This window comes from Salmo salar, chromosome 16, assembly GCF_965601325.2.
Source record: "Salmo salar chromosome 16, fSalSal1, whole genome shotgun sequence".
In the NCBI taxonomy this organism is placed as follows: Eukaryota; Metazoa; Chordata; class Actinopteri; order Salmoniformes; family Salmonidae; genus Salmo; species Salmo salar.
In genome coordinates this window covers 59,659,378-59,683,985 of record NC_138306.1, presented here as the reverse complement: position 1 = coordinate 59,683,985, position 24,608 = coordinate 59,659,378, and the positions used below count along the sequence as shown (strand labels likewise).

The 24,608-nt window shown below is 44.7% G+C and overlaps 1 protein-coding gene across 4 annotated transcripts in view; it reads left to right on the top strand.

Moving 5' to 3' along the window:
- Positions 1 to 24,608, top strand: part of LOC106574119 (ubiquitin-protein ligase E3A) — a 40,575-nt gene that overhangs the window by 12,282 nt on the left and 3,685 nt on the right. For all 4 annotated transcript variants that reach the window (XM_045697502.2, XM_014149725.3, XM_014149727.3 and 1 more), the window contains 10 exons: positions 186 to 263; positions 3,685 to 3,744; positions 5,066 to 5,167; positions 6,707 to 7,033; positions 11,363 to 11,507; positions 15,434 to 15,639; positions 18,529 to 18,693; positions 21,254 to 21,409; positions 23,953 to 24,026; positions 24,238 to 24,381. In XM_045697502.2, the coding sequence (XP_045553458.1) occupies positions 186 to 263; positions 3,685 to 3,744; positions 5,066 to 5,167; positions 6,707 to 7,033; positions 11,363 to 11,507; positions 15,434 to 15,639; positions 18,529 to 18,693; positions 21,254 to 21,409; positions 23,953 to 24,026; positions 24,238 to 24,381 (1,457 nt within the window). The remainder of the gene's footprint in view (positions 1 to 185; positions 264 to 3,684; positions 3,745 to 5,065; positions 5,168 to 6,706; positions 7,034 to 11,362; positions 11,508 to 15,433; positions 15,640 to 18,528; positions 18,694 to 21,253; positions 21,410 to 23,952; positions 24,027 to 24,237; positions 24,382 to 24,608) is intronic.

The window sequence follows — 24,608 nt, the reverse complement described above, 5'->3', positions numbered from 1 at the left end:
TACTCGCATTCAATGTTTTATGTACGTTATTTGGTATTTTTTTTTTGTCATTTTCTGGCTACCTAGAGCGTTGATTCGTCTGTAGTGAATACTTCTCTCTCAAAGTCAACAGCACATGATACAGCAGGTGGAAAAAGTACAGTAAAATGCTGTTATACAAATGTGTTATTATTATCGTTATTAAGGTGATAAGCAACGAATGCGGCAGCGACAGTCTGGTGAACGATGACGAGCGCGTTGTGGCGGCCACCAAGTGTCTGAAGGTATGGGTCTTTTTTTTTTTTTTTTTTGATTTTACATGTTAGTCATTTATCAGACGCTCTCATCCAGAGCAACTTAACATTGCATTCATCTTAAGGTAGCTAGGTGAGACGACCACGTTTTACTTAACTTTTAAAAGCACTGAAGTTCACAGCCTTGCCTCCCTCTTATCTGACAGACGTGCTGGTTCCATACAACCAAGGATCTGGTCTATAACAATACCTAGTGTTACAACCAAGGATCTGGTCTAACAATACCTAGTGTTACAACCAAGGATCTAGTCTAACAATACCTAGTGTTACAACCAAGGATCTGGTCTAACAATACCTAGTGTTACAACCAAGGATCTGGTCTAACAATACCTAGTGTTACAACCAAGGATCTGACCCTAACAATACCTAGTGTTACAGCCAAGGATCTGGTCTATAACAATACCTAGTGTTACAACCAAGGATCTGAACCTAACAATACCTAGTGTTACAGCCAAGGATCTGGTCTATAACAATACCTAGTGTTACAACCAAGGATCTGGCCTAACAATACCTAGTGTTACAACCAAGGACCTGGTCTAACAATACCTAGTGTTACAACCAAGGATCTGGTCTAACAATACCTAGTGTTACAACCAAGGATCTGGTCTAACAATACCTAGTGTTACAATCAAGGATCTGGTCTAACAATACCTAGTGTTACAACCAAGGGGCTGGTCTAACAATACCTAGTGTTACAACCAAGGATCTGTCCTAACAATACCTAGTGTTACAGCCAAGGATCTGGTCTATAACAATACCTAGTGTTACAACCAAGGATCTGAACCTAACAATACCTAGTGTTAAAGCCAAGGATCTGGTCTATAACAATACCTAGTGTTACAACCAAGGATCTGGCCTAACAATACCTAGTGTTACAACCAAGGATCTGGTCTAACAATACCTAGTGTTACAACCAAGGATCTGGTCTAACAATACCTAGTGTTACAACCAAGGATCTGGTCTAACAATACCTAGTGTTACAACCAAGGATCTGGTCTATAACAATACCTAGTGTTACAATCAAGGATCTGGTCTAATAACAATACCTAGTGTTACAACCAAGGATCTGGTCTAATAACAATACCTAGTGTTACAATCAAGGATCTGGTCTATAACAATACCTAGTGTTACAACCAAGGATCTGGTCTATAACAATACCTAGTGTTACAACCAAGGATCTGGTCTATAACAATACCTAGTGTTACAACCAAGGATCTGGTCTAACAATACCTAGTGTTACAATCAAGGATCTGGTCTATAACAATACCTAGTGTTACAACCAAGGATCTGGTCTAATAACAATACCTAGTGTTACAATCAAGGATCTGGTCTATAACAATACCTAGTGTTACAACCAAGGATCTGGTCTAACAATACCTAGTGTTACAACCAAGGATCTAGTCTAACAATACCTAGTGTTACAACCAAGGATCTAGTCTAACAATACCTAGTGTTACAACCAAGGAGCTGGTCTATAACAATACCTAGTGTTACAACCAAGGATCTGGACTAACAATGCCTAGTGTTACAACCAAGGAGCTGGTCTAACAATACCTAGTGTTACAACCAAGGAGCTGGTCTAACAATACCTAGTGTTACAACCAAGGAGCTGGTCTAACAATACCTAGTGTTACAACCAAGGATCTGGTCTATAACAATACCTAGTGTTACAACCAAGGATCTGGTCTATAACAATACCTAGTGTTACAACCAAGTTTAATCTGGTCTAACAATACCTAGTGTTACAACCAAGGATCTGGTCTAACAATACCTAGTGTTACAATCAAGGATCTGGTCTAACAATACCTAGTGTTACAACCAAGGATCTGGTCTAACAATACCTAGTGTTACAACCAAGGATCTGGTCTATAACAATACCTAGTGTTACAATCAAGGATCTGGTCTAACAATACCTAGTGTTACAACCAAGGATCTGGTCTAACAATACCTAGTGTTACAATCAAGGATCTGGTCTAACAATACCTAGTGTTACAACCAAGGATCTGGTCTAACAATACCTAGTGTTACAACCAAGGATCTGGTCTATAACAATACCTAGTGTTACAATCAAGGATCTGGTCTAACAATACCTAGTGTTACAACCAAGGATCTGGTATAACAATACCTAGTGTTACAACCAAGGATGGGGTCTATAACAATACCCTATTATCTATACCTACAGTCTTCAGAAAGTATTCACACCCCTTGTTGTGTTACAGCCTGAATTTAAAATGAATTCAACTGAGATGTGTCACTGGCCTACACACGATACCCCATAATGTCAAAGTGGAATTATTATTTTTTTAACAAATTAATTAAAAATGAAATCCTGATTTATGTTTTGAGTCGTTTTCCCCCTGATTCGGACTCTCCGGTTCGAATGAAATCGTGGTGAATCCTGCCAACAACGCCAACCCTATAGCTTATAAATAGAGTGAAAACTAGCAACAGCTCAAACCAAGTTTAATCTGGTCTAACAGATTAAATGGGTCAAACAGCCGAAAAAAGACAAAGACATATTGACACAAGCACTGGCATTTATACCTTCCTCCTATGCTGAGTCTCCTCCTTACACCTCCTATGCTGAGTCTCCTCCTTACACCTCCTATGCTGAGTCTCCTCCTTACACCTCCTATGCTGAGTCTCCTCCTTACACCTCCTATGCTGAGTCTCCTCCTTACACCTCCTATGCTGAGTCTCCTCCTTACACCTCCTATGCTGAGTCTCCTCCTTACACCTCCTATGCTGAGTCTCCTCCTTACACCTCCTATGCTGAGTCTCCTCCTTACACCTCCTATGCTGAGTCTCCTCCTTACACCTCCAGGTGTTGAAAGCTCTTAGAGACTTACCCAGAAAGACTCAACAGCTGTAATCACTGCCAAAGGTGATTGTAACATGTATTGACTCGGGTGTGAATATTCAATTAGATATTTCTGTATTTCATTGTCAATAAATTAGCACATTTCTAACAAAAAACATGTTTTCACTCTGTAATTTTGGGGTGTAGATTAAGTGAGAAGAAAAAAACAAACAATTTAATCCATTTTAAATTAAGGTTGTAACACACAGTGGAATAAGTCATGGGGGTATGAATACCTCCTGAAGGCAGGAAGTGGTTCTACACCGAGTAGAACCAAGGAGAATCCTTTATCGGATCCCCACAGCTATGGAACGACCTGTCAGGAAAGAGGGGCAGACAGTCAAGGTTTTTAAAACTCGTTTGAAAAGCCACTTTTTTTTAAATAAATGATTTTACTGTTATTTTGCTTTTTACTGTAAATCAACGATTTCACAATTTATTGTAGACATTTTTATAAATGTTATAGTTGTAATTTATTGTTTTACTGTAAAGTGTGTTGTGATTTTGAATCATGTTTGATTCTATTTGAAGCTGGTGTTCTACGCCAACGTACTGGGAGGTGACCTCGATACGGGCCACAACGAAGAGGAGGTAAGAAATGTTGTCCGGCTGGAGCAGCTTACTGATTTATGATTGTCTAATAAACTCATAATCAACTAGAAAGGTATTTTGTCCATGAAGAGAAGTTGCGTGACTTGCTTTAACTGTTTAGGTAGCCTTTTTCCACTTCAATATGGATTGAAAGTGGCATATTTTTGTCTTGACTGATAACCATTATACATTTGAGCACAGCACTCAACAAGAAGTTGCTGCCATCCTCCCAACTAATTGGGCAACTTTTTCACATTTGTTGTCTGAGGGAGGTAAATGTTGTAAATCAAGAGGGTGTTCTGACGGATGAGACGTTGAGGGTTATAATAAATACAGCTTTAAGGTCATATAGTATCTCAGGGCCGTACCCCTGGACAGGACGTCAGCCTATCACAGGGCCGTACCCCTGGACAGGACGCTGGCCTATCACAGGGCCGTACCCCTGGACAGGACGCCAGCCTATCACAGGGCCGTACCCCTAACACCAGTTATTCCTCTCACTGAAACCCACAGTTTGGAGAGGTGTGGGGCCACTTGGAAACACCAGTTATTCCTCTCACTGAAACCCACAGTTTGGAGAGGTGTGGAGCCACTTGGAAACACCAGTTATTCCTCTCCCTGAAACCCACAGTTTGGAGAGGTGTGGGGCCACTTGGAAACACCACTTATTCCTCTCCCTGAAATCCACAGTTTGGAGAGGTGTGGGGCCACTTGGAAACACCACTTATTCCTCTCCCTGAAACCCACAGTTTGGAGAGGTGTGGGGCCACTTGGAAACACCAGTTATTCCTCTCCCTGAAACCCACAGTTTGGAGAGGTGTGGAGCCACTTGGAAACACCAGTTATTCCTCTCACTGAAACCCACAGTTTGGAGAGGTGTGGAGCCACTTGGAAACACCAGTTATTCCTCTCCCTGAAACCCACAGTTTGGAGAGGTGTGGAGCCACTTGGAAACACCAGTTAGTCCTCTCCCTGAAACCATTGTAATCGTTTTTTCTTATCTTGTACCTACTCCGAAAGTTCAATTAATATTCTTATCATGTTACTGTAAGTATCCGGAGTATTTTCAGATTTCGTTATCAACAAATACAGTGAAAGTACTGTTGATGTAAAATGCACATCAAATCAACAATGTCATGTTTGGATTCATTCTTGGCAGATCTACAGTTGTGTCCTCACCTTTTTGGTCTAATAATTTACCCATAATCCTCAGTGTTCTCTTTCACGGTTCTGTAAGGAACGTTTCAATTTGGCCCTATCCACGTAGGTCAAGTATTTTTATGGTAGTGGGAGAAGTTTTAAAAAGTGCAAATTCAATCAGGAGGAGGAGCCCCCGTCTGAGTCCAGCGAGCTCACCTTGCAGGAGCTCTTGGGGGAGGAGAGGAGGAACAAGAAGGGTCCCCGGGTCGACCCTCTGGAGAAGGTAAAGAATTCACTTTTTCTTTGTTATCCTCAATAATTTACAGTGCAGTCAAAGTATTCAGATCGCTTGATTTTATCCACGTTATGTTACAGCCTTATTCTAAAATCGATTAAATCGTTTTTTTTCCCCCTCATCAATCTACACACAATACCCCATAATGACATCACAATACCCCATAATGACATCACAATACCCCATAATGACATCACAATACCCCATAATGACATCACAATACCCCATAATGGCATCACAATACCCCATAATGACATCACAATACCCCATAATGACAAAGCAAAAACTGGTTTAGAAATTTTTGCTGATTTATTCACACAAAAAAACGTATCACATTGACATAAGTATTCAGACGCATCTTTGGCAGTGATTACAGCCTCAAGTCTTCTTGGGTATGACGCTACAAGCTTGGCACACCTGTATTTGGGGAGTTTCTCCCATTCTTCTCTGCAGATCCTCTCAAGCTCTGTCAGGTTGGATTGGGAGCGTCGCTGCACAGCTATTTTCAGGTCTCTCCAGAGATGTTCGATCGGATTCAAGTCCGGGCAACTCAAGGACATTCAGTGACTCGTCCCAAAGCCACTCCTGCGTTGTCTTGGCTGTGTGCTTAGGGTCGTTGTCCTGTTGGATGGTGAACCTTTGCCCCAGCCTGAGGTCCTGAGCACTCTGGAGCAGGTTTTCATTAAGGCCTGATGGGTGGACTACTGCAGAGATGATTGTCCTTCCGGAAGCTTCTCCCATCTCCACAGAGGTACTCTGGAGCTTTGTCAGTGACCATCGGGTTCTTGGTCACCTTCCTGACCAAGGCACTTTCACCTGATTGCTCAGTTTGGCCGGGCGGCCATCTCTAGAAGCAATCTTTGTGGTTCCAAACTTCTTCCATTTAAGAATGATTGAAGGTCCCCAAGAACACAGTGGCCTCAATGCTGCAGAAATGTTTTGGTGCCCTTCCCCAGATCTGTTCCTCGACACAATCCTCTCTCTGAGCTCTACGGACAATTCCTTTGACCTCATGGCTTGGTTTTTGCTCTGACATGCACTGTCAACTGTGGGACCTTATATAGACAGGTGTGTGACTTTCCAAATCATGTCCAATCAATTGAATTTACCACAGGTGGACTCCAATCAAGTTGTAGAAACATCTCAAGGATGATCAATGGAAACAGGATGAACCTGAGCTCAATTTCAAGTCTCATAGTAAAGGGTCTGAATACTTATGTAAATAAGGTATGTTTTTGTCTTTTTTTATAAATTACCAACATTTCTAAAAACCTGTTGGCTTTGTCATTATGGGGTATGGTGTGTGTGTGTATATTGAGGGACAATTAAAAAAAAAAAAAAATCTGTTTTAGATTAAAGCTGTAACAAAATCTGGAAAAAGTCTAGGGGTCTGAATACTTTCCAGATACACTGTAAATACTTTTTTTGTGTTATCCTCAATGATTTAAATACTTTGTTATCCACACTGATTTGGAATGGATAGTGTCCACGGTTGGTTGAATTATTTTTAAATTGTCCAATGAAAAGGAGCTGGGCGTCAGGACCCTGGACTGCAGACGACCCCTCATCCCCTTCGAGGAGTTTGTCAACGAACCGTTGAACGATGTTCTAGAAATGGACAAGGACTTTACCTTCTTCAAGGTGGACTCGGAGAGTAAGTTCTCCTTCCAGAGCTGTCCCTTCGTCCTCAACGCCTGCACCAAGAGCCTGGGTCTGTACTACGACAACCGCATCAGCATGTACAGCGAGAGGAGGATCACAGCGCTCTACAGCCTGGTACAAGGACAGCAGCTCAACCCGTACCTCAGGCTCAAAGTACGACGAGAGCACATCATCGACGACGCCCTCGTCAGGGTGAGTCACAAACAACACACATACACACACACACACACACACATATAGTACCAGTCCAAAGTTTGGACACACCTACTTATTCCAGGGTTTTTCATTATTTTTACTATTTTCTACATTGTAGAATAATAGTGAAGACATCAAAACTGTGAAATAACACAAATGGAATCATGTAGTAACCAAAAAAAAAAGTGTTAAACAAATCAAAATATACAGTATCAAGAAAAAGTATGTGAACCTTTTGGAAATACCTGGATTTCTGCATAAATTGGTCATAAAATCTAGGTCACAACAACAGACAAACACAGTCTGCTTAAAGTAATAACACACAAACAGTTAGACGTTTTTCTTGAACAAACCGTGTAAACATTCACAGTGCAGGGTCGGAACAAGTATGTGAACCCTTGGATGTAATAACTGATTGACCCTCCTTTGGAAGCAATAACCTCAACCAAATATGTTTAGACCTGCACAATGGTCAGGAGGAATTTTGGACCATTCCTCTTTACATTTTGTTATATTACAGCCTTATTCTAAAATGGGTTAAATACAATTATATCTACACTCAATACCCAATAATTAAAAAGCGAAAACAGGTTAAGATTTTTTACATTTTTATAAAAAATAATGTAAAATACTTTATTTACATAAGTATTCAGACACTTTGCTATGAGACTCGAAATTGAGCTCAGGTGCATCCTGTTTCCATTGATCGTCCTTGAGATGTTTCTACAACTTGATCGGAGTCCACCTGTGGTAAATTCAATTGATTGGACATGATTTGGAAAGGTACACACCTGTCTATATAAGGTCCCACAGTTGACAGTGCATGTCAGAGCAAAAACCAAGCCATGAGGTCGAAGGAATTGTATGTGGAGCTCTGAGACAGGATTGTGTCGAGGCACAGATCTGGGGAAGGGCACCAAAACATTTCTGCAGCATTGAAGCTCCCCAAGAACACAGTGGCCTCCATCATTCTTAAATGGAAAATTAAACATTGAAGGCGATTGCATCGTCTGTGGACCTATTGGGGCGGTAAGCAAATTCAAGTGGGTCTAGGGTGACAGGTAAGGTGGAGGTGATATGATCCTTGTCTAGTCTCTCAAAGCACTTCATGATGACAGGAGTGAGTGCTACGGGGCGATTAGTTAGTCATTTAGTTCAGTTACTTTCGCTTTCTTGGGTACAGGAACAATGGTGGACATCTTGAAGCAAGTGGGGACAGCAGACTGGGATATGTCCGTCAACACTCCAGCCAGCTGGTCTGCGCATGCTCTGAGGATGCGGCTAGGGATGCCGTCTGGGCCGGCAGCCTTGCGAGGGTTAACACGCTTCAATGTCTTACTCATCTTGGCCACAGAGAATGAGAGCCCACAGTCCTCTTGAGCGGGCCGCATCGATGGCACTGTGTTATCCTCAAATCGAGCAAAGATTGTGTTTTAGCTTGTCCGGGAGCAAGACGTCGGTATCCGCTACGTGGCTGGTTTTCCCTTTGTAATCCGTAATTGTCTGTAGACCCTGCCACATACGTCTCGTGTCTGAGCCGTTGAAATTGCGACTCCGCTTTGTCTCTGTACTGACGTTTTATCCTGTTTTGATTTGCCTTACGAAGGGCATAACTGCACTGTTTCTTTTCAACCATATTCCCATTCACCTTGCCGTGGTTTGCGCTTTCAGTTTTGCTGCCATCTGTCCACGGTTTCTGGTTAGGAGGGTAGGTTTTAATGGTCACAGTGGGAACAACATCCCCTGTGCACTTCCCGATGAACTGCGTCACCGAGTTCAGTGTATACATCAACGTTATTCTCAGAGGCAACCCGGAACATATCCCAGTCCGCGTGATCAAAACAATCTCGAAGCATGGATTCCGATTGGTCAGACCAGCGTTGAACAGTTCTTAACACGGATAATTCCTGTTTTGAGTTTCTGCCTATAGGAAGGGAGTAGCAGAATGGAGTCATCATCTGATTTGCCCGAAAGGTGGAAGGGGGAGGGCCTTGTAGCCATCCAGGAAGAGAGAGTAACAACGATAGAGTTTTTGAAGCTCAAGTACTATAGTCAATGTGTTTGTAGAACTTCGGTAGCGTTTTCCTCAGATTTGCTTTTGTTAAAGTCCCCAGCTACAATAAATGTGGCCTCAGGATATGTGGTTTCCACTTGCACAAAGTCTAGTGTAGTTCTTTGAGGGCCGTCGTGGTATCGGCTTGAGGGGGAATATACTGCGGTTATGGCTGCGACATTAGCCGAAGAGAATTCTCTTGGGAGGTAATATGGTCAACATTTGAGGTATTCGAGGTCGGGTGAACTAAAGGACTTGAGTTCCTGTACATTACCACAATCACACCATGAGTAGTTAATCATGAAACATACAGCTCCGCATTTCTTCTTCCCGGAGAGTTCTTTATTCTCTTCTTTATTCTCGTCTGCATGATGTACTGAGAACCCAGCTGGCTGTATGGACAGGGACAGTATATCCTTACAGAGCCATGATTCCATGAAACAGAGTATGTTACAGTCCCTCATGTCTCTCTGGAAGGAGATCCTCGCCCTGAGCTCGTCTACTCTATTGTCCAGGGACTGAACATTAGCCAGTAATATACTCAGAAGCGGTGGATGGCGTGTTCGCCTCCTGACTCGGACTAGACGTCCACTCCGAATACCTCATCTCCGTGGCATCTTACCTCTGGGATAAGTTCATGCATCTTGGGGGGGGTACGAAGAAAGAATCCAATTCAGATAAGTAATATTTCTGTTCGAAATGCAGGTGAGTGATTTCCGTCTGTATGTAAAAAAACGCAAAGAACATTCTGGGGTAATGTAATAAATAACAAAAACCAAAATAATACTGCTGAGTTGCTTAGCAGCAGAGCGGTCACGTCGGTCGGACTCCCTCTAGTCATCTGTGTCTTTTTTTTAAAATTATTTTGTCAGACAAGCTCGGTGCATATCTTTGATTTGATTTAAAACACATTGGATGTGTCTATATATGGGAGAGAAAAAAAAAAACGTTTTAACATTTCTACCAATCGATTGGTGGAAAGAACAGACGACTCTCGGGTCGACCCAGAGACCAGGCTAGCGCTAAGGTGAATGGAAAGGGTTCCTCTGTGTGTCTGTCCCCTTCTCCTAAACCTAATGGTCTGGGAAGGGTTCCTCTGTGTGTCTGTCCCCTTCTCCTAAACCTAATGGTCTGGGAAGGGTTCCTCTGTGTGTCTGTCCCCTTCTCCTAAACCTAATGGTCTGGGAAGGGTTCCTCTGTGTGTCTGTCCCCCTCTCCTAAACCTAATGGTCTGGGAAGGGTTCCTCTGTGTGTCTGTCCCCTTCTCCTAAACCTAATGGTCTGGGAAGGGTTCCTCTGTGTGTCTGTCCCCTTCTCCTAAACCTAATGGTCTGGGAAGGGTTCCTCTGTGTGTCTGTCCCCTTCTCCTAAACCTAATGGTCTGGGAAGGGTTCCTCTGTGTGTCTGTCCCCCTTCTCCTAAACCTAATGGTCTGGGAAGGGTTCCTCTGTGTGTCTGTCCCCTTCTCCTAAACCTAATGGTCTGGGAAGGGTTCCTCTGTGTGTCTGTCCCCTTCTCCTAAACCTAATGGTCTGGGAAGGGTTCCTCTGTGTGTCTGTCCCCTTCTCCTAAACCTAATGGTCTGGGAAGGGTTCCTCTGTGTGTCTGTCCCCTTCTCCTAAACCTAATGGTCTGGGAAGGGTTCCTCTGTGTGTCTGTCCCCTTCTCCTAAACCTAATGGTCTGGGAAGGGTTCCTCTGTGTGTCTGTCCCCTTCTCCTAAACCTAATGGTCTGGGAAGGGTTCCTCTGTGTGTCTGTCCCCTTCTCCTAAACCTAATGGTCTGGGAAGGGTTCCTCTGTGTGTCTGTCCCCTTCTCCTAAACCTAATGGTCTGGGAAGGGTTCCTCTGTGTGTCTGTCCCCTTCTCCTAAACCTAATGGTCTGGGAAGGGTTCCTCGGGCTGTCCCCCCCCCGGTCGGGGGGTCCTCGGGTCGCCCCCTTCTCCTAAACCTAATGGTCTGGGAAGGGTTCCTCTGTGTGTCTGTCCCCCTTCTCCTAAACCTAATGGTCTGGGAAGGGTTCCTCTGTGTGTCTGTCCCCTTCTCCTAAACCTAATGGTCTGGGAAGGGTTCCTCTGTGTGTCTGTCCCCTTCTCCTAAACCTAATGGTCTGGGAAGGGTCCCTCTGTGTGTCTGTCCCCTTCTCCTAAACCTAATGGTCTGGGAAGGGTTCCTCTGTGTGTCTGTCCCCTTCTCCTAAACCTAATGGTCTGGGAAGGGTTCCTCTGTGTGTCTGTCCCCTTCTCCTAAACCTAATGGTCTGCGTCCTACAGTTAGAGATGATCTCCATGGAGAACCCAGCGGACCTGAGGAAGCAGCTGTTTGTGGAGTTTGAAGGAGAGCAGGGCGTCGACGAGGGAGGAGTCTCTAAAGAGTTCTTCCAGCTCGTCCTGGAGGAGATGTTCAACCCTGATATTGGTGAGATGTTCTACTTGGAATTGAATGCTGTATCTGTGGTTGATTTAAAAATACAATGTCGTCTCTCAGGCTTTGCGTTATACATGTTGTTATATGTGAGCCAAAGACACTTTCCTAATGCACTGAATATAGAAATGTATCAAGACCTCTTCTGTTTTTCCACATTTTGTTACATTAGTCTTATTCTAAAATGGATAAAGTAAATTTTAAAAAATCCTCATCAATCTAGATATAATGACAAAGCGAAAAACAAGTTTAGTCGTTTTTGCTAATGTATTAAATATAAATAACAGATACCTTATTTTACATAAGCATTCAGACCCTTTGATTTGAGACTCGAAATTGATCCTCCTTGATGTTTCTACAACTTCATTGGAGTCCACTTGTGGTAAATTCAATTGAATGGACATGATTTGGAAAGGCACACACCTGTCTATATAAGGTCCCACAGTTGACAGTGCATGTCAGAGCAAAAACCAAGTCATGAGGTCGAAGGAATTGTCTGGAGAGCTCAGAGACAGATCTGGGGAACGGTACCAAACAATTTCTGCAGCATTGAATTTCCCCAAGAACACAGTGGCCTCCATCATTCTTAAATGGAACAAGTTTGGAACTGCCAAGACTCTCCCTAGAGGTGGCCGCACAACCAAACTGAGCAATCGGGAAAGAAGGACCTTGGTCAGAGAGGTGCCCAAGAACCCAATGGTCATTCTGACAGAGCTCCAGAGTTTTTCTGTGGAGATGGGAGAACTCTTCCAGAAGGACAACCATCTCTGCAGCACTCCAACAATCAGGCCTTTATGGTAGAGTGGCCAGATGGAAGCCACTCTTCAGTAAAAGGCACATGACAGCCCGCTTGGAGTTTGCCATCCCTACGGGGAAGCATGGTGGTGGCAGCATCATGCTGTGGGGATGTTTTTCAGCAGCAGTGACTGGGAGACTAGTCAGGATTGAGGGAAAGATGAACAGAGCAAAGTACAGAGAGATCCTTGATGAAAACCTGCTCCAGAGCACTCAGGACCTCAGACTGGGGCGAAGGTTCACCTTCCAACAGGACAACGACCCTAAGCACACAGCCAAGACAACACAGGAGTGGCTTCGGGACAAGTCTCTGAATGTCCTTGAGTGGCCCAGCCAGAGCCCGGACTTGAACCCGATCAAACATCTCTGGAGAGACCTGAAAATAGTTGTGTAGCGACGCTCCCCATCCAACCTGACAGAGCTTGAGAGGATCTGCAGAGAAGAATGGGAGAAACTCCACAAATACAGGTGGGCCAAGCTTGTAGTGTCATACCCAAGAAGACTCGAGACTGTAATCCCTGCCAAAGGTGCTTCAACAAAGTACTTAACTAATAAATTGCAACTGGCGTAGAGGAAAGCCAGAGTGTCTATGTATGTGGATGACTCAACACTATACACGTTAGCTACTACAGCGACTGAAATTACTGCAACACTTAACAAAGAGCTGCAGTTAGTTTCAGAGTGGGTGGCTAGGAATAAGTTAGTCCTAAATATATATATATATTTTTAAACTAAAAGCATTGTATTTGGGACAAATCATTCACTAAACCCTAAACCTCAACTAAATCTTGTAATAAATCATGTGGAAATTGAGCAAGTTGAGGTGACTAAACTGCTTGGAGTAACCCTGGATTGTAAACTGTCCTGGTCAAAACATATTGATACCACAGTAGCTAAGATGGGGAGAAGTCTGTCCATAATAAAGCGCTGCTCTGCCTTCTTAACAACACTATCAACAAGGCAGGTCCCTACAGGCCCTAGTTTCTACCTTCTTAACAACACTATCAACAAGGCAGGTCCTACAGGCCCTAGTTTCTACCTTCTTAACAACACTATCAACAAGGCAGGTCCTACAGGCCCTAGTTTTGTCACACCTGGACACCTGTTCAGTCGTGTGGTCAGGTGCCACATCAAAGGACTTAAGAAAATTGCAATTGGTTCAGAACCCTTGGATGTACACACAGAGCTAATATGAATAATATGCATGTCAATCTCTCCTGTCTCAAAGTGGAGGAGAACTTGACTTAATCACTACTTGTATTTGTGAGAGGTATTGACATGTTGAATGCACCGAGCTGTCTGTCTAAACTACTGGCACACAGCTCAGACACCCATCCATACCCCACAAGACATGCCACCAGAGGTCTCTTCACAGTCCCCAAGTCCAGAACAGACTATGGGAGGAGCACAGTACTACATAGAGCCATGACTACATGGAACTCTATTCCACATCAAGTAACTGATGCAAGCAGTAAAATCAGATTTAAAAAACAAAACACATTTTTTAAAAACACCTTATGGAGCAGCGGGGACTGTGAAGCAACACAAACATAGGCACAGACAGACAGACAGACAGACAGACAGACAGACAGACAGACTCACATGTATACATGGATTTTGTACTGTATATATGTGGTGGAGTTGGGGCCTGAGGGCACACAGTCTGAATGTATTGTAATGTTTTTAAAATTGTATAAACTGCCTTAATTTTGCTGGACCCCAGGAAGAATAGCTGCTGCCTTGACAGGAACTAATGGGGATCCATAATAAACCCCAGGAAGAGTAGCTGCTGCCTTGACAGGAACTAATGGGGATCCATAATAAACCCCAGGAAAAGTAGCTGCTGCCTTGGCAGGAACTAATGGGGATCCATAATAAACCCCAGGAAGAGTAGCTGCTGCCTTGGCAGGAACTAACGGGGATCTATAATAAACCCCAGGAAGAGTAGCTGCTGCCTTGGCAGGAACTAATGGGGATCCCTAATAAACCCCAGGAAGAGTAGCTGCTGCCTTGGCAGGAACTAATGTGGATCCATAATAAACCCCAGGAAGAGTAGCTGCTGCCTTGGCAGGAACTAATGGGGATTCATAATAAACCCCAGGAAGAGTAGCCACTGCCTTGGCAGGAACTAATGGGGATGCATAATAAACCCCAGGAAGAGTAGCTGCTGCCTTGGCAGGAACTAATGGGGATCCATAATAAACCCCAGGAAGAGTAGCTGCTGCCTTGGCAGGAACTAATGGGGATCCATAATAAACCCCAGGAAGAGTAGCTGCTGCCTTGGCAGGAACTAATGGGGATCCCTAATAAACCCCAGGAAGAGTAGCTGCTGCCTTGGCAGGAACTAATGGGGGTCCCTAATAAACCCCAGGAAGAGTAGCTGCTGCCTTGGCAGGAACTAATGGGGATCCATAATAAACCCCAGGAAGAGTAGCTGCTGCCTTGGCAGGAACTAATGGGGATCCATAATAAACCCCAGGAAGAGTAGCTGCTGCCTTGGCAGGAACTAATGGGGATCCATAATAAACCCCAGGAAGAGTAGCTGCTGCCTTGGCAGGAACTAATGGGGATCCATAATAAACCCCCAGGAAGAGTAGCTGCTGCCTTGGCAGGAACTAATGGGGATCCCTAATAAACCCCAGGAAGAGTAGCTGCTGCCTTGGCAGGAACTAATGTGGATCCATAATAAACCCCAGGAAGAGTAGCTGCTGCCTTGGCAGGAACTAATGGGGGTCCCTAATAAACCCCAGGAAAAGTAGCTGCTGCCTTGGCAGGAACTAATGGGGATCCCTAATAAATACAAAAGTAAAGGGTCTGAATACTTATGTAAATGTGATATTTCAGGCTTTTTTTATTAATTTGCCAAATTTCCCAAAACCCGTTTTTGCTTTGTCATTATGGGGTATTGTGTGTCGATTGATGACGTAAAATATTTTTGTTGTCCATTTTAGAATAAGGCCGTAACGTAACAAAATGTGGAAGAAGTGAAGGGATCTGAACACTTTGTGAATGCACCGTATGTTAGCCATAGACACATTTCTATAAAGTTTTAAACTTGATATTCACAAACAAATTGTCCATCTGTTTTCTTGGTATTAAAGTCCAGTTCTCCCTCCCTCCTCCAGGCATGTTTACATATGACGAGTCCACCAAGCTGTTCTGGTTCAACCCGCCTTCTCTGGAGAATGAGGCCCAGTTCACCCTGATTGGCATCGTCCTGGGCCTGGCCATCTACAACAACTGCATCCTGGATGTTCACTTTCCCATGGTGGTCTACAGGAAACTGATGGGGAAGAAAGGCACCTATCTGGACCTGGCAGACTCACATCCGGTACTGAAACATGCTGAAATATGTTTAAATGTAATTCTGAATCGGTCTATGTTCTTAAAAAGTGTTTCAGGTTAGACAACTACTACAAGAGCTGTGTTTAATTTTTTAATTTAAAACCTTGTAATTTAATAATATAGCATGCTTATCCTTCTGTTAGCTACGTATTAATATAGCGCGCTAATCCCTCTGTTAGCTACGTATTAATATAGCCTGCTAATCCCTCTGTTAGCTACGTATTAATATAGCCTGCTAATCCCTCTGTTAGCTACGTATTAATATAGCCTGCTAATCCCTCTGTTAGCTACGTATTAATATAGCATGCTAATCCCTCTGTTAGCTACGTATTAATATAGCATGCTTATCCCTCTGTTAGCTACGAATTAATATAGCGCGCTAATCCCTGTGTTAAATATGTATTGGTGGTCTCTCCCATTTATACCGACTGACTGACAGCCTGGGGTCTCTCCCATTTATACTGACTGACTGACAGCCTGGGGTCTCTCCCATTTATACTGACTGACTGACAGCCTGGGGTCTCTCCCATTTATACTGACTGACTGACAGCCTGGGGTCTCTCCCATTTATACTGACTGACTGACAGCCTGGGGTCTCTCCCATTTATACTGACTGACTGACAGCCTGGGGTCTCTCCCATTTATACTGACTGACTGACAGCCTGGGGTCTCTCCCATTTATACTGACAGCCTGGGGTCTCTCCCATTTATACTGACAGCCTGGGGTCTCTCCCATTTATACTGACAGCCTGGGGTCTCTCCCATTTATACTGACAGCCTGGGGTCTCTCCCATTTATACTGACTGACTGACAGCCTGGGGTCTCTCCCATTTATACTGACTGACTGACAGCCTGGGGTCTCTCCCATTTATACTGACTGACTGACAGCCTGGGGTCTCTCCCATTTATACTGACTGACTGACTGACAGCCTGGGGTCTCTCCCATTTATACTGACTGACTGACTGACAGCCTGGGGTCTCTCCCATTTATACTGACTGACTGACAGACAGCCTGGGGTCTCTCCCATTTATACTGACTGACTGACTGACAGCCTGGGGTCTCTCCCATTTATACTGACTGACTGACAGACAGCCTGGGGTCTCTCCCATTTATACTGACTGACTGACAGACAGCCTGGGGTCTCTCCCATTTATACTGACTGACTGACTGACAGCCTGGGGTCTCTCCCATTTATACTGACTGACTGAATGACATTCTGGGGTCTCTCCCATTTATACTGACTGACTGACTGACATTCTGGGGTCTCTCCCATTTATACTGACTGACTGTCTGACAGCCTGGGGTCTCTCCCATTTATACTGACTGACTGACAGCCTGGGGTCTCTCCCATTTATACTGACTGACTGACTGACAGCCTGGGGTCTCTCCCATTTATGCTGACTGACTGACAGCCTGGGGTCTCTCCCATTTATACTGACTGACTGACTGACATTCTGGGGTCTCTCCCATTTATACTGACTGACTGACTGACAGCCTGGGGTCTCTCCCATTTATACTGACTGACTGACTGACATTCTGGGGTCTCTCCCATTTATACTGACTGACTGACTGACATTCTGGGGTCTCTCCCATTTATACTGACTGACTGACTGACATTCTGGGGTCTCTCCCATTTATACTGACTGACTGACTGACATTCTGGGGTCTCTCCCATTTATACTGACTGACTGACTGACATTCTGGGGTCTCTCCCATTTATACTGACTGACTGACTGACAGCCTGGGGTCTCTCCCATTTATACTGACTGACTGACTGACAGCCTGGGGTCTCTCCCATTTATACTGACTGACAGCCTGGGGTCTCTCCCATTTATACTGACTGACTGACTGACAGCCTGGGGTCTCTCCCATTTATGCTGACTGACTGACTGACAGCCTGGGGTCTCTCCCATTTATACTGACTGACTGACAGCCTGGGGTCTTTCCCATTTATACTGACTGACTGACTGACAGCCTGGGGTCTCTCCCATTTATACTGACTGACTGACTGACAGCCTGGGGTCTCTCCCATTTATACTGACTGACTGACTGACAGCCTGGGGTCTCTCCCATTTATACTGACTGACTGACTGACTGACAGCCTGGGGTCTCTCCCATTTATACTGACTGACTGACAGCCTGGGGTCTTTCCCATTTATACTGACTGACTGACAGCCTGGGGTCTCTCCCATTTATACTGACTGACTGACAGCCTGGGGTCTCTCCCATTTATACTGACTGACTGACTGACAGCCTGGGGTCTCTCCCATTTATACTGACTGACTGACAGACAGCCTGGGGTCTCTCCCATTTATACTGACTGACTGACTGACATTCTGGGGTCTCTCCCATTTATACTGACTGACTGACTGACATTCTGGGGTCTCTCCCATTTATACTGACTGACTGACTGACATTCTGGGGTCTCTCCCATTTATACTGACTGACTGACTGACTGACAGCCTGGGGTCTCTCCCATTTATACTGACTGACAGCCTGGGGTCTTTCCCATTTATACTGACTGACTGACTGACAGCCTGGGGTCTTTCCCATTTATACTGACTGACTGACTGACAGCCTGGGGTCTTTCCCATTTATACTGACTGACTGACTGACAGCCTGGGGTCTCTCCCATTTATACTGACTGACTGACTGACAGCCTGGGGTCTTTCCCATTTATACTGACTGACTGACTGACAGCCTGGGGTCTTTCCCATTTATACTGACTGACTGACAGCCTGGGGTCTCTCCCATTTATACTGACTGACTGACTGACATTCTGGGGTCTCTCCCATTTATACTGACTGACTGACAGCCTGGGGTCTCTCCCATTTATACTGACTGACTGACAGCCTGGGGTCTTTCCCATGCCAGGTTCAGTACCAGAGTCTGAAGGAGCTGCTGGACTATGAAGGGGATGTGGAGGAGGACATGATGATCACCTTCCAGATCTCACAGACGGACCTGTTTGGAGAACCCATCACTTACGACCTGAAGGAAAATGGGGACCAGATACCTGTCGGTGAGGACAATAGAAAGGTGAGATACCTGTCGGTGAGGACAATAGAAAGGTGAGATACCTGTCGGTGAGGACAATAGAAAGGTGAGATACCTGTCGGTGAGGACAATAGAAAGGTGAGATACCTGTCGGTGAGGACAATAGAAAGGTGAGATACCTGTCGGTGAGGACAATAGAAAGGTGAGATACCTGTCGGTGAGGACAATAGAAAGGTGAGATACCTGTCGGTGAGGACAATAGAAAGGTGAATATTTTGTTGTAGCCCTGTCCAGAACGACCCATAGAGAAGTATCTAGTCTGTCACAGGACCACTGAAGTATCTAGTCTGTCACAGGACCACTGACTGAAGTATCTAGTCTGTCACAGGACCACTGACTGAAGTATCTAGTCTGTCACAGGACCACTGAAGTATCTAGTCTATCACAGGACCACTGAAGTATCTAGTCTATCACAGGACCACTGAAGTATCTAGTCTGTCACAGGACCACTGAAGTATCTAGTCTGTCACAGGACCACTGAAGTATCTAGTCTGTCACAGGACCACTGACTGGCTGAAGTATCTAGTCTATCACAGGACCGCGGTCGTCCCCCTCTTCAAAGGGGGTGACACTCTAGACCCAAAATGCTACAGACCTATATCTATCCTACCCTGCCTTTTCTAAAGTCTTCAAAAGCCAAGTTAACAAACAAATTAAAGACCATTTCAAATCTCACCGTACCTTCTCCGCTATGCAATCTGGTTTCCGAGCTGGTCATGGGTGTACCTCAGCCACGTTCAAGGTCCTAAACGACATCATAACCATCGATAAAAGACAGTACTGTGCAGCCATCTTCATCGACCTGGCCAAGGCTTTTGACTGTCAATCACCGCATTCTTATCGGCAGACTCAACAGCCTTGGTTTCTCAAATTATTGCCTCGCCTGGTTCACCAACTACTTCTCTGATAGAGTTCAGTGTGTCAAATCGGAGGGCCTGTTGTCCAGACCTCTGGCAGTCTCTATGGGGGTGCCACAGGGTTCAATTCTCAGGACGACTCTCTTCTCTGTATATATCAATGATGTCGCTCTTGCTGCTGGTGATTCTCTGATGACACCATTCTGTATACATCTGGCCCTTCTTTGGACACTGTGTTAACTAACCTCCAAACGAGCTTCAATGCCATACAACTCTCCTTCCGTGGCCTCCAACTGCTCTTAAATACAAGTAAAACTAAATGCATGCTCTTCAACCGATCGCTGCCCACACCCGCACCCCGTCCAGCATCACTACTCTGGATGGTTCTGACATAGAATATGTGGACAACTACAAATACCTAGGTGTCTGGTTAGACTATAAACTCTCCTTCCAGACTCATATTAAACATCTCCAATCCAAAATTAAATCTAGAATTGGCTTCCTATTTCGCAACAAAGCCTCCTTCACTCATGCTGCCAAACACACCCTCGTAAAACTGACTATCCTGCCGATCCTCGACTTCGGCGATGTCATTTACAAAATAGCCTCCAACACTCTACTCAACAAACTGGATGCAGTCTATTACAGTGCCATCCGTTTTGTCACCAAAGCCCCATATACTACCCACCACTGCGACCTGTATGCTCTCGTTGGCTGGCCCTCGCTACATATTCGTCGCCAAACCCACTGGCTCCAGGTCATCTACAAGTCTCTGCTAGGTAAAGCCCCGCCTTATCTCAGCTCACTGGTCACCATAGCAACACCTACCCGTAGCACGCGCTCCAGCAGGTATATCTCACTGGTCATCCCCAAAGCCAACACTTCCTATGGCTGCCTTTCCTTCCAGTTCTCTGCTGCCAATGACTGGAACTAATTGTAAAAATCACTGAAGCTGGAGTCTTATATCTCCCTCTCTAACTTTAAGCATCAGCTGTCAGAGCAGCTCACAGATCACTGCAGCTGTACATAGCCCATCTGTAAATAGCCCATCCAACTACCTCATCCCCATATTATTACTTACCCTCTTGCTCTGTTGCACCCCAGTATCTCTACTTGCACATCATCATCTGCACATCTATCACTCCAGTATTAATGCTAAATTGTAATTATTTTCGCCTCTATGGCCTATTTATTGCCTACCTCCCTACATTTGCACACTTTACATAAATAGAAAAAACTTTTTTCTATTGTATTATTGACTGTACGTTTGTTTATGTGAAACTGTTTTGTTTGTGTCGAACTGCTTTGCTTTATCTTGGCCAGGTCGCAGTTGTAAATGAGAATTTGTTCTCAACTGGCCTACCTGGTTAAATAAAGGTGAAATATTATTATTATTATTTTTTTTAACTGACTGAACTATCAAAGAAGTTGATGCCCGTGTGGCTCAGTTAGTAGAGCATGGTGTTTGCAACGCCAGGGTTGTGGGTTCGATTCCCACGGGGGACCAGTACGAAGGGGGGGGGGGGGGGGGGGGAAATGTATGAAGTGTATGCATTCACTACTGTAAGTCGCTCTGGACAAGAGCGTCTGCTAAATGACTAAAATGTAAAAAATGATGCAGTGGAAGTGAATGATGCCTTTTAATTCTGACTGGTCCTATCTGTGTTCCTGTGTGTGATCTCCAGGAGTTTGTCTCTCTGTATGGTGATTACATCCTTAATAAGAGCGTGGAGCGCCAGTTCAAAGCCTTCAGGAGGGGCTTTCAGATGGTCACCAACGAATCGCCTCTCAAGTGTTTATTTAGACCTGAAGAGGTGGAGCTACTGATCTGTGGAAGCAGGGTAAGGAAACTCATCTGAGGCCCTTTCTCAATGATTCTTTGCTTTGTTTACTCGCTTCCTCTGTCTCTTCTCCTCGTTTCCTTCTCTAAAGGATTTTGGGGGAGAGAGAAGGTCACAGGAATGTGAGACTTTCTGGAGGCAATGATGCAAGGTCTCACGGAAAGACCAATTGAGCTTGAGTTATAGAAAAGACATTTGGTGTCAGTGTTGGAGTCACTGCTTCATCTTTTCTACACCACCTGATCTAATGCAACCTTGTGTGTGTGTGTGTGTGTGTGAACTCAGCAAAAAAAGAAACGTCCTCACTGAACTGCGTTTATTTTCAGCAAACTTAACATGTGTAAATATTTGTTTATGTACCCGTCTCTTGTATTCTGACTTCAATCTACACCCCCTGATGTACCCTTCTCTTGTATTCTAACTCCTTCTACACCCCCTGATGTACCTGTCTCTTGTATTCTAACTCCTTCTACACCCCCTGATGTACCTGTCTCTGGTATTCTAACTCCTTCTACACCCCCTGATGTACCTGTCTCTTGTATTCTAACTCCTTCTACACCCCCTGATGTACCCGTCTCTTGTATTCTAACTCCTTCTACACCCCCTGATGTACCCGTCTCTTGTATTCTGACTTCAATCTACACCCCCTGATGTACCCGTCTCTTGTATTCTGACTTCAATCTACACCCCCTGATGTACCTGTCTCTTGTATTCTAACTCCTTCTACACCCCCTGATGTACCCGTCTCTTGTATTCTGACTTCAATCTACACCCCCTGATGTACCCGTCTCTTGTATTCTAACTCCTTCTACACCCCCTGATGTACCCGTCTCTTGTATTCTAACTCCTTCTACACCCCCTGATGTACCCGTCTCTTGTATTCTGACTTCAATCTACACCCCCTGATGTACCCGTCTCTTGTATTCTAACTCCTTCTACACCCCCTGATGTACCTGTCTCTTGTATTCTAACTCCTTCTACACCCCCTGATGTACCTGTCTCTTGTATTCTAACTCCTTCTACACCCCCTGATGTACCCGTCTCTTGTATTCTAACTCCTTCTACACCCCCTGATGTACCCGTCTCTTGTATTCTAACTCCTTCTACACCCCCTGATGTACCCTTCTCTTGTATTCTGACTTCAATCTACACCCCCTGATGTACCCGTCTCTTGTATTCTAACTCCTTCTACACCCCCTGATGTACCCGTCTCTTGTATTCTGACTTCAATCTACACCCCCTGATGTACCCGTCTCTTGTATTCTAACTCCTTCTACACCCCCTGATGTACCTGTCTCTTGTATTCTAACTCCTTCTACACCCCCTGATGTACCCGTCTCTTGTATTCTGACTTCAATCTACACCCCCTGATGTACCCGTCTCTTGTATTCTAACTCCTTCTACACCCCCTGATGTACCTGTCTCTTGTATTCTAACTCCTTCTACACCCCCTGATGTACCTGTCTCTTGTATTCTAACTCCTTCTACACCCCCTGATGTACCCGTCTCTTGTATTCTAACTCCTTCTACACCCCCTGATGTACCCGTCTCTTGTATTCTAACTCCTTCTACACCCCCTGATGTACCCTTCTCTTGTATTCTGACTTCAATCTACACCCCCTGATGTACCCGTCTCTTGTATTCTAACTCCTTCTACACCCCCTGATGTACCCGTCTCTTGTATTCTGACTTCAATCTACACCCCCTGATGTACCCGTCTCTTGTATTCTAACTCCTTCTACACCCCCTGATGTACCTGTCTCTTGTATTCTAACTCCTTCTACACCCCCTGATGTACCCGTCTCTTGTATTCTGACTTCAATCTACACCCCCTGATGTACCCGTCTCTTGTATTCTAACTCCTTCTACACCCCCTGATGTACCTGTCTCTTGTATTCTAACTCCTTCTACACCCCCTGATGTACCCGTCTCTTGTATTCTGACTTCAATCTACACCCCCTGATGTACCCGTCTCTTGTATTCTAACTCCTTCTACACCCCCTGATGTACCTGTCTCTTGTATTCTAACTCCTTCTACACCCCCTGATGTACCTGTCTCTTGTATTCTAACTCCTTCTACACCCCCTGATGTACCCGTCTCTTGTATTCTAACTCCTTCTACACCCCCTGATGTACCCGTCTCTTGTATTCTAACTCCTTCTACACCCCCTGATGTACCCTTCTCTTGTATTCTGACTTCAATCTACACCCCCTGATGTACCCGTCTCTTGTATTCTAACTCCTTCTACACCCCCTGATGTACCCGTCTCTTGTATTCTGACTTCAATCTACACCCCCTGATGTACCCGTCTCTTGTATTCTAACTCCTTCTACACCCCCTGATGTACCTGTCTCTTGTATTCTAACTCCTTCTACACCCCCTGATGTACCCGTCTCTTGTATTCTGACTTCAATCTACACCCCCTGATGTACCCGTCTCTTGTATTCTAACTCCTTCTACACCCCCTGATGTACCTGTCTCTTGTATTCTAACTCCTTCTACACCCCCTGATGTACCCGTCTCTTGTATTCTAACTCTTCAGAATTTAGACTTTCACGCACTTGAAGAAACAACAGAGTATGACGGAGGCTACAACAAAGACTGTCGCATTATCAAGTAAAAACATGTAATTTCTCTCCAGAATGACATAGATGTTTTAGTCCAATACATAAATCTATTTCAAAATGTCTCTTTTTAAAATATTTAACAGACTTTTAAAGTATTTTAACAGACTACCATTATACTCCTGCTCATTCTGATGCTGCTGTTGTATTGTTATTATATATCCTGTTTTATGAAACGCTGTTCTTTATTTCCGTACTCATAGAGACTTCTGGGAGACGGTGCATTTGTTTGGTGAGGAAGATAAGAGACTTTTCCTCCAGTTTACTACGGGGACTGACAGAGCACCCGTAGGAGGGCTGGGCAAGTTAAAGATGATCATCGCCAAGAACGGCCCCGACACAGACAGGTGAGACCAGGCCTCGGGTCCCAAAATGGCATCTTGTTCCCTATGTACTGCATTACTGGTCAAAAGTTGTGCACTGTCTAGGGAATAGGGTGCCATTTGGACCAGAGACCTGTTTCAATGGGGCCTCTCAGATGACTTGGACAGATCTATAATCTCTCTCTCTCTCTCTCTCTCTCTCTCTCTCTCTCTCTCTCTCTCTCTCTCTCTCTCTCTCTTCTCTCTCTCTC